General features: G+C 42.6%; 1 protein-coding gene across 1 annotated transcript in view; it reads left to right on the top strand.

Annotated features, from left to right (window-relative positions):
• The window catches only part of helz (helicase with zinc finger), a 90,014-nt gene that overhangs the window by 19,596 nt on the left and 55,855 nt on the right, over nucleotides 1-14,563 (top strand). The window contains exons 5-15 of the mRNA XM_080721425.1: nucleotides 750-806; nucleotides 1,068-1,116; nucleotides 2,170-2,245; nucleotides 3,448-3,646; nucleotides 4,030-4,137; nucleotides 4,332-4,473; nucleotides 4,988-5,143; nucleotides 5,790-6,060; nucleotides 8,816-8,942; nucleotides 9,515-9,727; nucleotides 13,158-13,288. Of these exons, the coding sequence (XP_080577551.1) occupies nucleotides 750-806; nucleotides 1,068-1,116; nucleotides 2,170-2,245; nucleotides 3,448-3,646; nucleotides 4,030-4,137; nucleotides 4,332-4,473; nucleotides 4,988-5,143; nucleotides 5,790-6,060; nucleotides 8,816-8,942; nucleotides 9,515-9,727; nucleotides 13,158-13,288 (1,529 nt within the window). The remainder of the gene's footprint in view (nucleotides 1-749; nucleotides 807-1,067; nucleotides 1,117-2,169; nucleotides 2,246-3,447; nucleotides 3,647-4,029; nucleotides 4,138-4,331; nucleotides 4,474-4,987; nucleotides 5,144-5,789; nucleotides 6,061-8,815; nucleotides 8,943-9,514; nucleotides 9,728-13,157; nucleotides 13,289-14,563) is intronic.

Below are 14,563 nucleotides of genomic sequence, written 5' to 3'. Positions count from 1 at the left end.
CGATTTGCGTCCGCCATTCCCCTCCTCCTATTTCTCCTGTCCTCACTTCCTCGTCGACAGTGCTTGACTCTTTCCATGCCCCCAACCGCTTCCCTCGTTTCCCTTTAATTGTTAACCATTTCTTTTTAACTTTGCCCTTGTTGAGAAAAGCATTTAAATATATCCCATCGCCTTTTCTCCTATTTGAGGAAAACCGGTTGCCTTTTCACCTCTTTGAGCATCTGTTGAAGCATTATGGATATTGTGAAACGCACTATCAAGAGCCTTCCTTTGATCCATGTGAAACATTTTCACGTGGAGAACATTGGCAATCATTGCTTGGAGCAAAATAAGCCAATAGTGTATTTCATAGTGTTGATTGTCACAGCTGTGTGTGTGTGCTTCCAAATGTAACAGCTACCACTTCTGTTCTGATCCGGTATTGGTTGGAGAGTGTGTTTTTGTTTCATCTCAATAACTATGGAAGGCCATGATCAATACACAACGTGTAATTTTCCGGCCAGTATCTCTAGAACAAGAGTAGTGACAGACACACTTCCTCCCAATCAATGCCATTTTTGACATGCCTGTGATATGGCAGTTTGCATCTGCTTGTTAATCGATGCATTATTGATTTCAAGGCTTAAACAGACCCTTTTTCCCAGCAGATGAATGGATGTTTTTCAGAAAATGGTACCTTAACAAGATTGTTATTTCCATGACCTTGACTGCATTGTAATAATTGTTTTCCCCCTCCTCCTCTTTGACAGAATGGTATCGTCACAAAGGACCTGACCAGATTAAAAATGCTCCTCTCAGAAATAGAAGTAAGTGTCCATTTTTACACTCTCAGAATTAAATTAACATTCAGGATTCCCTGTGTATTTAAGGCTCAGAGATGAAGCCACGAAGATGACTAATGGCCTAATTCCAACACAGACTTAATTATTTTGCTGTGCACTCCCTTGTAGCCATTGTTGCCTTATCACCCAGCGGTGTACAACAAGTAATAAGGCAATAACACTAGTTGACATAATGGGAATTTTAATCTTTTTCTTTGTCACTGTCCTTCTCCTGTCCCACCTCAGGCTGTAACTAGTGAGATGGCGCCACAATACACAGAGGAGCAAGAGGAAGGTAAGGAAAGTTGAGCAGAGTTTAAGGCCATGACCACACGCATATGGATATTCTTCCAAATTGGTATTTTTGCAATCCGTTTAAAATAAAATTCAAACAATAGACCTAATCTAATAGATTAGATAAAGTATGTATTCAATTTATTTATGGTGTGGCTCTGCAAGGGGCTAGCAGTCTATGACTTTGTCTGTGTGTGTGTGTCTGTGTGTGTGTGTCAGCCAAGTCTGAGATCCACAATAGAGCCATGCTGTTTCTCGGTGAATCCCAAGATCCAGATATTATCCTAGTTTAATTTTAACACTCCGTCTTGACTAAAGTAATCTGTTGATACAACGAAATAGGTTTAAAATAAATATATATTTTTTTGCCTGCCCCCCTAATCCTGGGTTGGGGTATTATGGCAGTGCTATGTGACCCAGTCCCGGAGCTACAAGTGAAGGGGGGAGGTCAAAGAGTGGGTTAATCCAAAACTGTTGTTTCTGGTTGACTTTAAACCACGGTCTGCAGACACTGGACAAGTGATATTGGCGCCGCAGACGCCTTTGCACACTGGTGAAGTGGTGCAGTTGATGCAAAAATGCTTTGTTAACCTGTAAACTTGTAATTAGTCCTAACAATGCTAACCAAACATAAATGACCTGTTATATATATATATATATCCACAGTGGTTGTTTCTGGAACAAAAAGCAACAATGGGCCGCATGTTCAAATTGAGCTAATGCTCTGTTTTACATGGCTGTTGTTCAACAGAAACAGATTTTTATTTTTAAACCTTCACTTCAAAATGTTGTTAACGTGTGGATAAGATACCCAGAAAATGTTAGTTTAGCAAAATATCCATGTTGGAGTGGACAGGGCCTCATTTGCTCAGCAGATCTTTGGCGAGGTGAAAGACAAAGTGAATCTATTATGTTTTGGGACCCTTGGTTTGACCGTGGCAGTGCCTAATGGCAGTTCCTAACAAGTTTCATGTTTTTCTTTTGTTTATTAATTCAAAAGTTGATTGAATGTGTCATGGCTTTTTCATCTTAAATTTCCTCTCTGTCTTTGTAGAAATCCAAGATGGCTGGCAGTTCCGACCTCCGCCCCGTGGAGTCACCAGCAGCGAGGAGTACACGCTGTGCAAAAGGTAGTGCTACAATTCAACTTTTATGTTGAAGACACATGCAAAATGAGTGGGAGGGGCCTAATTATTTCACCTCCCTATCTACTATTACATTTTTCTTAGAGCCGCATCCCACTTCCACGCCCATTTCGCCTCCACTTCAACTCATAGCTAGAGCAGATGTCGGTAGAGCAGATGTCGGTAGAGTGTATAAAACCGCCCATAACTCTATCATTGGCCCCCCGTTGCCATGGTGACCACCGTCCATGATACCCCCATGATAGTCTTGTGTAGCCAGACAACTATAATAGCCAGACAACTATTCCTCAATCTCCAAATTCTATATAGTCTGCAACTACACAAGATAGAAGCTGTCATCTGTTTGTCATTTCCGTTCAAAATATGTTTTAAAATACCTCTACATTCTATTTCTGATGAGCTATATACTTTATGCTTTGATTATTTTGAATTATATTAGGATACATTTGTACGACTGCAAAGGCTAAACAGAAGCAGGTTGGCGGCGTCACATTATCGTTTTCAGAGCTTCTGTGCTCCAGACTGTATGACGCATTTGAAAATTGTGGCAGGCAACAGTATGGCTCCCGAGATGAACCCTGTGACTAGGGATGAGGTATCGGTACTCGCAGAATCGGTACTCGCCCCGATACCGGCCTATTTTGCTGTACTCGTACTCGTCCGATATTGCTCACGGCAGCGCCAGATACCATTTTGTTTCATAAATATGTTGGTAACAACATATCAAAAGTCCTAAGACACAGTTTTGTGTGTGTTAGTTCAACTAATGAACAGTGTTTTCACCTTCTCTCACTCTAGCCATGACAACATAATTATTTAAAGCATTTTATTTTGGAGCGCCACACAATATTAAGCACTTGTACAGAAACGTAACTTACAGTATCGGTATTCGGTATCGGCAAGTACTCAAATTAAGTACTCGTACTTGTACTTGGTCAGCAAAAAAGTGGTATCGGGACATCCCTACCCGTGACCCAACTTTGGATGAAGTTGAATTTAGTCTCCCAACGTAATTTTTCTTGGCGTATTCTTCGGGTCCATACGGCCCGAAATGTCATATTTCTAGTTGTCCTGTTGTGTTGTACACTTCACAATTTCCATCTGATTGAGACACGCTGCACACACTTTGGGCAGCTTCTCTTGTTCTCGTTGTGCCCTCATTGTAGTGTTTGCATTTTGTACCGTAGGTACTTGGAGCAGGGCCTGTGTCGGTACGGAGCCCAGTGTACGTCAGCGCACTCCCAGGAGGAGCTGATGGAGTGGCAGAAGCGCTATGCCTCGCGCCTGATCCGACTCAAGCAGCAGCAGGAGAGCAAGCACTTCACAGAGAACTACATGGAAACCCTGATTGAGAAGTGGATGAACTCCCTGTCTCCAGAGAAAGTGGTAAGCTGATCTACAAGTTCACAACGTGTTTCAGCGTCACAAATGTAGTGGAGATAATTGTACTGTGCTCAGTTGAAGCTGATAATGGGTTTGTACCCCTTTACTTTATCTCCTGCCCGCAACTATAGTTGTCATGAACTGAAAATCACACGCATTATCACAAACTGTCCTCAACAACTCATATAATTCTTGCTAATCGACAGCATTCATATTTTAATCTAATCCTGCGTTATAGCTATTATAAATCTATCGACTATCTAGTATGTTTAGTTGGACCCTGACTTGTGAGTGAAGGTGTATCGTATACCGTCTCTAAGGTAATCTGTAAGGTATTTGTTGAGCAGATTTTTGATGATTGTGTGTGTTTGTGTGTGTTCTTGTAGTTGAGTGACTATTTGGAAGGGGTGAATGTTGAAACCAGCTCCAGCCTCTCTGTGACAGTCACCACCAAGAAATCGTCGCACGCCTGGACCTTCTCCTTGTTCTGCCAGGTAACCGATCGATATACGTATACCTGTTTTAGCATGAACACTCTACAGTACTATCTCTGTCCAACTGGTTTCTTTGTCAATATTTTTTACACCTGTAAACCAGTGAGGTGCCAAAATTGTTGAAGGAGTTTGAAGTTGAATATAATACAGAAACTAACTCAAAGTGATGTTCCCCCATGTGTTTGTGCCAATAGCCTGCTAGAAAACTGTACCGTATTGCCCTCCTCTATGATGCCCATCGACCGCACTTTTCCATCAACGGTGTGTCAGCAGAGGAGCGACTGCAGACTGTACCCAAAGGTTGTCAAGAGTGGACGCCCGGAGAGGAGGCCACAGGTACGTGTCGCGCCATACCCTCGGGCGGCAGGAGTCATCAATATGTCCCTTACACATACAAATGTGTCCGATTTTCTTTGTTACACACCATTATAATGTTATTTTGATCCCAAAACCCAGTTACTGAATGTCAGTTCACTAGTACTTCTCAAATGTTTTTTTTTACAAGGACCCCCTTAATTCTGAGTGTACAAAAGGAACCAAATGGTTCCATTTGAACACTTAGAGTTATAGACCTGTTCTGGTCATTTTAGGCTAGCTCTTTAGTCTTTGTGTTTCTGGTAATATTATTGTGCACTCATTTTGTATCTCTGGCAAAAATAGAATTTTGACAAATGTCCGACACAAGCCAGCATGGCGATGGCCCCTGCAGGGCGGCATTAGATGTCTCACTTCTGCACCCTTATCCCCTTCGGTCCGGAAATACATTTTAATTGATTACCTACAATTGTATTTTAGTCTACATGATGTGGCAGCTGAATTTGAATACATCTCCACCACATTGTCATTATAGCTGTGGCAGACAATGGCTTGGACCATTGTATCTACAAGGTAGCGGTGGGCTTCAGCACAGAGATCTTCGGCACCTTCCGGCAAACAATTGTGTTTGACTTTGGCTCGGAGCCCGTGCTGATGCAACGCATCATGGTGGATGCGGCCTCCATTGAAGGTATGTCGGAAACCATGTACAGGTACCTAGGAAGTTGTGTTTTGTGTCAGTCATTGCAGAAATTGGGGAATCCTGACTAACACTTCATACTGTGAACAATAACCTTTCTTGCAATTCCGATTTTCTGAGTCGCAATCATTATAAAGTCAAAAACTCTCTAAAACCTTGAATTATTTTGTGGTGATGGGTGAAAACGTGCTTCCATAGTATTAAGAAAGCAAGGTGAAAAGAGTCCATAAGTTGATGGAAGAGATGAGGATTGACATACAGTTTGTTGGAAGTGCATTCTTGTGGACGTCGCATTAGGGATGAGACGGTAAGCGATTTTATCGTGATTAAAAAAACACTCACGATAATCGTATCGTGAAGATTTAATTTATCGTGAAATCGTCCTCCGTCATGCACTCGGATCAATTCACCTTTATTTGCAGAGCTGCATATCCGGTACCACACAAACCCTCTAGAATTGGTAAAAGGTACTAGGTCTATCAAATGTCTTTGACGCGTTGTGAGCTTGTAGATCGGCATTTTCTTTTGTAAATGTTCCGCCCCAGGATAATGGATTTTGATCATCGCGATATGACATTTTCATAATGTCCAATCCCTACGTCTCATCCCCTTCTCCTGTTCCGTTCTGTTCCCTCAGACCTGGAGCATCTAATGGCAGCCAGGCAGCAGCTCCTGATGACGGCGAAGCGCTGGGACTCGTCGTGTAAGACCATTGTGGAGTTCACCCCCAACGAGACCATGGCGGAGCTGGAGCGCAGCCTGCTGTCCCGCTACCAGATCCCCCTGTCGGCAGACCAGCTCTTCACCCAGTCGGTCCTGGATAAGACCCTGACCAAAGACAACTACCAGGCCCGCCTCCACGACTTGCTGTACATCGAGGAAATTGCACAGTACAAGGAAGTCAGCAAGTGAGTGTGTGTGTGAGCTTGCGATCGTTTGTCACGGTCATAGCTTTTTTTGGTCTTCTTTCTCTTTCCTCCGGAACGGGGGGGACACTCCCTGACTCCACCTTGTTGAAACATGCATGCTCAGCAATCACCCCCGCATGAAACATTTCCTCACACGGCTTTCCTGACTAACTCAATATGGACAAGCATTCTCCGTTATCCCACAGCCAGTGATGTGCGCTCACTGCGCTGTGCAGGCAATTTGTTGTTTTGTGGTTGGGTTCATTCAAATCAAATGCTCCAAACAGTAACTGGACAGAAAGTTTCCAAGCTTTCATAACAAGTCAAAGCAGAGATGAGGCTCTAGAATCGGAGCCAATTAGAAGTCAATTGGAGCAAGAAAGTGCTTTGCTAGTTCAAAGTAAACATTTGACTTCCAGTTCACCGCTCCTGCCATCAGAAGAAAATGGAATTAGACTTAAAATAAGGAGAAAGTTGACCAGATGTGTCCAGAGTGGCTGAACTAGGTTTCTTCCACACTTCACAAGTCAAGTCAATAATCCTCATTGAAATCATCATACAGTTACAGGAAACGTAACTTCGGTCCATTATATCTCCCCTTTAATAATACCAATTGGTATTGTATCTACAGCTAGTAAGCATCGGCATTCGTGGAATGAGCAGCACAGCTAAACGTGTGGGTAGCACCCCCCAAAATGGCCTGCAATACTGTTTTGATGATGGCATTCACTCTCGTTTTGGGCTTCCCTGACACAGAGTTTAAAATTAACAAAGTGTAATAATGCCCAATATGTGTTGTTTTTTTCTTTTCCTTATTACGGTGGGAGAGTGCAATCATTCAATGCACCAAGCAACACAGATGAATACCAACAGAACAGTATTGCAGGCGGAGGACGCTACCCACACATTTGGCAGTGTTGCTCATTCCACGAATGCCCGATGCTTACAACCTGTACCTTGTTGTAAAGGTGACTAATCAACAATGAAAATCATATTAAACACAGTACCAATTGGTATTATCAAAGGGGAGATATAATGGACCGAATTTGGCAAATATTTGGGGTACACTAACCACACGTTTGGCTGTGTTGTTCATTCCACAAATGCCTGATGCATACAAGCTGTACCTCGTGACTAACGATAAAAATGATATAAGACACAATACCAATTGGTATTATTAAAGGGGAGATATAATGGTCCGAAGTTAAATTTCCTAACTTTTTGTGGGTAGTAGGACTGCCTTCACCTCACAAGCAGCTCAGTAGATTTGTTGTCCATCTGTATGCTATACGGCCCTTTGTTCGCCTATATGATGTGGAGATTATAAGTGGTGAAACGGCAAAACCAGCTGTTGTCTGTCTACTAGCCAAAGCTGCAGAAGACAATGGATTCAGCCAAAGCCGCAAAAGATGGTGGATTCACCTGAACCACTTAAGTGAAGTTCATCCACTGCTCTTTGTTTGTGTGTGTATATCACTTTGACATCTGCTGTAGTCTACTACTGGCTACCTCTCACAACTTGGCCTTACCACTCCTTTTATTTTCTGGCCCTGTCATTAACTTCCTCTTCTCTTTTCTGTCTTCTCTCTCTGGAAGAGGAACTGAAGGCATTTATTTATTTTTATGTATTTAAAAAATGTTTTCTTAAATTGGTAGGCCTATGTGCCTGAACCACTCGACCATTGGTGTCCCCCTTCGAACAGTGTCTTGATGACTATCATTTTTGATGGCTTTCATTCATTAAAAAAAAGCTGTTGTGAACCAGAGACCTCTATCAGACTGCTAGTACAAGGCAGGTTATTTTAGTTTTCTCCCACCACAAGGTGTCAGCCTTGAACTTCCACAGTGAATCGCAATGCTTCTATGGCAGGTCCTTTTGTGTGCACACACATTTGAGCTTGTGTTTCATTGTCTGTGCACTGCTCATCTCAAATGCTGCCCTGCACTGTTGTTAATAAAACTAGGAGAATGCTGAGGACGGGAAAGGAGACATTATTTTGTGTAGAAAATGTACACTTTGACACGGCTCTCCTACTCTTATTACTGAATGTTCCTCTCTGTGAGACAACCGAATTGTTGCATGAGACCGTCAAAACCCCAGAAAGTGTGTTTTGGGTGTCTAAATGCATTTGGTTTGCAAGTATGCTTCAAATCCACTTCTTTAAGGCACTTGTTTGTGTATGGCTGTCACCTTTCCAAAGTTCAAAGTCAGGATTTCTTTCCATTTCATCACTTGCAGAAGAGAATAGGAGGCAGTCCGAAGCAATTTGGGGCTAATGCAAAATGCCTTCCCTAGAGAGCTGACAGCACGTCAGCTCTCTTGGCTTTGGATATCGAGGAGAATAAACCTGATGGATGTCAAACTGATCTCTAAACCATCACCTTGTTCTTTTTTTAGCAGGCATTTGTGGAGAATCCTCTCACAAAATGTACCCATTTTGTCAACCACATTACATCATAGATGATTGACGTCCTAGACCACTGATTTCACGTGGTGGCCACAGGAAGTCCAAGATCAACATTGGAGCCATGCCATTTCCCATGTGAAATTGTGAATCCGTAATTCACGATTCTGTTTCTTTTTGTTTATGTTCAAAAGTACAGAAAACAGAAGATCTGCAAGGTCATGATGCTTTGTGAGCATGTAGATTGTCTATTTTTGCTTTTCCTCAAAATACATAGGGCTAGAAGTGGTTACGGTACAGAGACTTTGAACATGTAGATGAAAAACCAAATGCCTTTGTTTGTCTCCCAGGTTCAACATCAAAGTGAACCTCCAGCTGGTAACCAGCTTCATGCTGACTGGTATCTCTGGTGGAGCCAAGTATGCCCAGAATGGACAGCTCTTCGCCCGCTTCAAACTGACAGAGACCCTTTCAGAGGTAACTGGCTGGCTGTACACCGGGGCACTATGCAAGCACGCACATCAAATGTTTACATAGCAACTTACTTCAGTGCAATAACTAATGCAGTGCACACACACAAAGGAGCTTTTTGCCCATTTTCAACATTGTCATAACATACAGTAATTGGTCCTCACTAATGCTCATTATAAGATGGCACTATTTCTGTCTACTCTGTGTCTCAGAGGTTGGCTGACAGTTCAGAAACCTGCCTACCAATGATAATATGGGTATGCAGGTTTGGTCATTTCCAAGAAGATTTGTTCACACACAAAATGTGTTGTTTTTCTTTTCTTTTTTGTTGCAGCAAGAACAATGGTTTCTATTTGAGTGTGGTATTTTTTTTAGAGTTTCTATTAGCTTGGAATCTCCATCGTTGATGTCATTGATAGGCAAAGTTCTGATCTGTGCCTCACATTTAGAAAATTAGTGGATTAAGTGCACAGCTCCTGCACTTAATCCACAGCAAAGAGTCTATTGATGCTTTCAGTTATGATGATTATGATGATGATGATTTGCTGACCTCATGTGCATCTTTGCCATCATGCCAGGACACACTGGCTGGACGGCTGGTGATGACCAAGGTGAACTCTGTCCTGCTGCTACCACTGGGCAGAGAGTGGGCGGGCATCCAGGCGCCTCCTGGCGCCAAAGAGCGCGTGTACGAAGCTGTGATTGAGGAGAAGACCAAGGACTACATCTTCTTGAGGATCTGCAAGGACTGCTGTGAAGAGTTGGGTCTGCTGCCAGACAGGGAAATACAGGTACAGGTCACACAGAGGAACAAAGCTGATTTAAGATTGGGTTACAGTATGTAAAATGCATGACATATGGGCTGTACAAAGGCACAAGATGATGTTGAATGTTAACCCATTTAGGCCTAAAAGTATTGAATGCTTTAACTAGTGAAAAATAGCAGATATACAAGCTCACAGCGCGGCACCGAGTGCCGCGCTGCGAGCTTGTAGATCTGCTATTTTTGAAAAAGTTGTGCAAATGTGTACAAATCTTTGAATATATGTATTTCCAAAGCGAAGGTTTGTAACTCAAATTTTGCTTCTGGGTGGTCCCTGAACTAAATATTTTGAGATCGGTGTCCGTGGCCAAATAAATATAATTTTGGGGGTCCTTCACATGAAAAGGTTTGAGAACCACTGACACAGTAGTCTCTCAAGAACTGAACTGAGCTCCAGTTAAGTGAAAAGGACATTTTCTTTAACGATGGCTGGCCAGATTGCTGACATAGAAACATAGGGTTTTTAAAAAAAACCTTAGAAGGATTCAAAAGACACTAATAGAATCGGGTCAAAATGCTAATTTTCACGATTTTTCAAAAATAGCAGATCTACAAGCTCCAGGCGCGGCACTCGGTGCCGCGCTGTGAGCTTGTATATCTGCTATTTTTCAATAGTTAGAGCATAAAATAATGATACACAAAATGTGTACCCGTTCTAAATGGGTTAATTACCCTGCCTACATGCACTGCTTGGCACGGTATTGTAATCGCTCCTGTGTGTGTGTGTGTGTGTGTGTGTGTGTGTGTGTGTGAACCAAATTAGTTAATTGGATAGACAGGTTTTGGACGGATTGATGTTAGCTTCACCCTCTGAATTAAAAATCACATCCGTGTGTGCTAGGGCTGGGGCGGTATGGATTTTTAGTTCGTGGTAATAATAAGTCACTAGTTGTGTTTCCATAAAGCCGTTTTTTGCGCATTAAGGCTTTTGTGCATAAATCTTTTAATGGAAACACTTCAAAATTTGAATAAACTTTCATTATCCGCAAAAACATTTATGCGCTTGGAGGAGGTGGATTTTGAGGCTTTATCGAAAAAACTGAACTTGCATGATATCAATTTGGCTGAAGGGAGCTGAAGGGATCTTCCCAACTACTGTTCCTTGCATTGGATGTTTATTTTATGGCTGTTGTGTGCACTGTGTAAGTGGGCCTCGTCCGTCACATCACCCAAGTAAATCCTGGCTGACCCTTCGTCATCACACCGTATTGCGTGCCAAAAGTGGCCAATCTAAAAGCTCAAAGCAGTGAGTGTGCAGCGAGTCACAGCAGTCAGACGTGCAGTGCTCACGTCTTGGATTCGGTCTGAAAAAATCAGCCCGATCCCAGCTCTGTGCACTGTGTGCAAGCCCGCGGGAAGTCGTTTACAGCAGGTCGTTCAGACAGACCCAGGGTCTGCTGACATCATCACCAGGAATGCTGGTCCCTCATTGGCTGTAGTGAGACACCTACATACATACTGTACAATACATACATACCCAGAATCCCAGCTGTTTCAGTGCTACGGTCTTCAAAAAACCCAGTCACCTACATACCTGTACATAACCCGCCGATTACAGTACTTGCGCGCTCTCCTTGCGCAAGTAATAAATAAATGTAAATAAATAAAAAAGAATTGTTAATGGCTCTACACTGTGGTAAGCATTACACAACCGCGGTATTGCGGTTATTGCACCCAGCCCTAATGTAAACACAGGTGTGAACTGAGCGGTGCAGGCGGTGTAGTGTATATCTCCTTGTATGGGCCGTTCTGTCCGTGACATCAGCTGTGGTGATGTCTGTCTCTGTGTACTTTCTGTGACCTTAGTCTCGTGTGAGCTGTTGGTACTGCATAACATAGGGTTATAGGGACCGACACTAAGTCAAACGTAGGAGCGGTTTGCACCGCTCAAAAATTGTTGCAGAACATATCTGCTAATTTGCTAACTTCCCCTTGATATGAAGGAAGGAACTTGCCATCATATCGCAACTAATTGAAATCGACACAAACCCCTTTTCGACATTATACATATACATGACATCCTTTAGTTCTTATACCTTTCGGCGAAGTCCAACAATCCTACAAACTAGTATTCTTTAGTTAACAGTTTAGCAGCTATAATTTATTTCAGATTGGCTATTGCCATTGAATGACAGCAGCTTGCAATTAAGTGTAACTCTGGTATCAGCCCCCACCATTTCTCCCAGCTCAGGAGTGGGAGCGAGGCTCTGTGCCTCATTTCCGCTCACCGACACTTCAGCCGGGGCAGATTTGGAGGATGAAAGGTTCACCGATCGATCGCGCTCTAACAAAAGGTTGCACGTCGGCAGTGAGCCATCTCTCCCCAGGGGAAGTGTCTTGTTGTGTAAGGGCAATTAAAAATACAGTAAAGTGTATGGGTTGGATTCAGTGCCCGTGCCTGCAGATGGCACATTGTTCCAGCTGTTTCTGGGAAATCTCTTATTGGATAAGTCGATGGCCGTAGCTTAATATTTCTCTGCAAGCCACTATAGTAACTATACTGAATGGTGGGAGAAGACCCGTTATCAGAACCTCCGTGATGCAGCACAGCACTACAGCTGGCTGCTTTTACAGACAACCTTTTCATTACACTTCCCCACCTCCCGGTTTGTGTGCACATTCTCATTGTGCTTAAAAGCAACCAAGAACAAAACCGGCCTTTATCTTTCTCACGCTTCTCGCCTGTCTTTCTCGCCCATGTCGTTTTTGTAGCCTTTTCATGATTACTAAAAGTAATTGCAGCCTTAGCTCGTGGTGGAATGTACACGCCTCGGCTTCTGAATTAAATGATGCAAATAATGCGGTTCAGATGAACCGTGCTGTTTATCATGGAGGGTTTACAATGCTAGTCACAATCTACAGTTACTGTACTCACCGTGGCTAACCAATAAATATTGTATGTTCATTGGACGTTGGCGAATACTCGGCAGGAATTGTTTTTGTAAACACATCCATTGTCACAGTGTCTGTGCTCCTTTTCCCCATCTGTGGTGTTTTGACAAAATCATGTTTAATGAACTGAATTAATCAGACTCGGAGAAAGAAAGTGTCTGTTTGTATTATGACAATTCTGTCATCATAAACTGTGTGTTGTCTTCTCTGTTTGGCAGTACGCACCTGTTCACAAATGTAAATTAAAAGGTTCTCCCATGACACATTTCCTTGGGGTAAAAAAACAATAACCATACATAAATGAATTAAATACGTGACAGTGTTTAAAAAAAAAAGCATTAGCAACGTTAGCAGTTACAGGGACTACACCTGTGTGGGAGATAATTGGGAATTAGCATAATGAATGAAAAGGTAAGGGAAAAACAAGGTCAATAGGGCTGACATATAGTAGAAGTAAGTATAGCTTCGCTGATTGTAGTGTGGATGTGCTGTGTTGCCTCTGACAGGTGGAGCTGCAGTTCCAGCTGAACAGGCTGCCGCTGTGTGAGATGCACTATGCCCTGGACCGCATCAAAGACTATAACATCCTCTTCCCTGACGTCAGCCTTACGCCCACCATCCCATGGAGCCCTAACAGGTACATTGACAGGCAACGATCGAAATAACCTATTAAAGTTGTATGCCTGTTAATTATTAACCCGCAATATAACTTGAATCGATTTATACTTTCATAATGCACATGGATATTTTCCTGTCTCCCCCCCGCCCCCCCCCCCATTATGACTGTGATTTTGTATCAAATCGCTGTAGCTTATACAGAAAATACATTCCTCCTTCATTTACGCTCCAGCTGGGAAGCTCTCTGTCTCTCCATAATAGAACATGTCCAATATTCTTGTTCACTCACTGTCCCCGTAGTTAAAGTTTTCCTTTGAATGTAACGACTTTTATGCAGTTGCAATTCTACCCTGACAAATTGTGTTCATTGAGCAGATTATGTGTCGCACATCCAAGCCTGGTTTTTGGGGTCTTGATATTGGACTGTTCTACAGATAGGTAATGGTTGTGAATATTATACATGAAGTATTTTTTTCTTGTGTTTGGGGACCCCTGCTCTAGACTAACCCCTATATGGGTTTGCCATCGAAATTGGATGCAAGCTTTCTTTTTATGCATTTGGAATGCAGAGAAATCTTTGTTTTTGTAAAGATTTTTATTGTTAGATCACAGTAGACAATAGATAGGAAATGGAGAGAGAGAGAAGGAGAGTGACAGAGCGTTGTTGGGATCGGGAGTCGAACCCGCGACATGCTGTCAGGCTGCATCAGCAGCCTAGGTGGCAAAGGCTTTATGATCCAGAAAGGTCTTTAATACTGGCATGCCAAGGTCCACAGTCCACACATGACGTCAATGCAGAGGGGTCAGAACAAGCCGTCTTTGCTGATTGGACTTCCATTCAGGAAACATTTTTTGAAGCTTTAGTTTCGACGTCTCCCTCTAAAGCAGAGCAGGTGTTTCGGTGGTGGGGGACTAATCTTTATTGACGAGAGCCAAAGTCAAACATAATTCCCTTCCCTGTGTTTCTAGGCTACTGCCTTATCTGAGCAGCAGGCTAGGAATGCTGCAGGGTACTGTTTTAATTGGAAATTGTTATGAATTGGAGTCTTTTGTGAACCGAAAGGCCAAGGAAGAAGTTTTAGTTAAAGCTGAAACCGTTTAGATTTTTGGAGCTCCTGCTGTTTATTTAAAAATAAAGCCATTAACTGGAAAATGGTCTGTATATGAACAAAACCGATAATAGACAATGACTTGTATTGACGTCAGTATTGACGTCAGAATAATGAAGTTTTAATTTTAGTATGCAGGCGAAATACCCTCTGCGCGCTGTAATTGTCATTCTTGAAAATGAGCA

Source organism: Nannobrachium achirus, assembly GCF_963921795.1.
Source record: "Nannobrachium achirus genome assembly, chromosome: 3".
NCBI classification, from domain to species: domain Eukaryota; kingdom Metazoa; phylum Chordata; class Actinopteri; order Myctophiformes; family Myctophidae; genus Nannobrachium; species Nannobrachium achirus.
The sequence above is the reverse complement of the archived record's forward strand: the minus strand, read 5'-3'. Positions and strand labels throughout refer to the sequence as shown.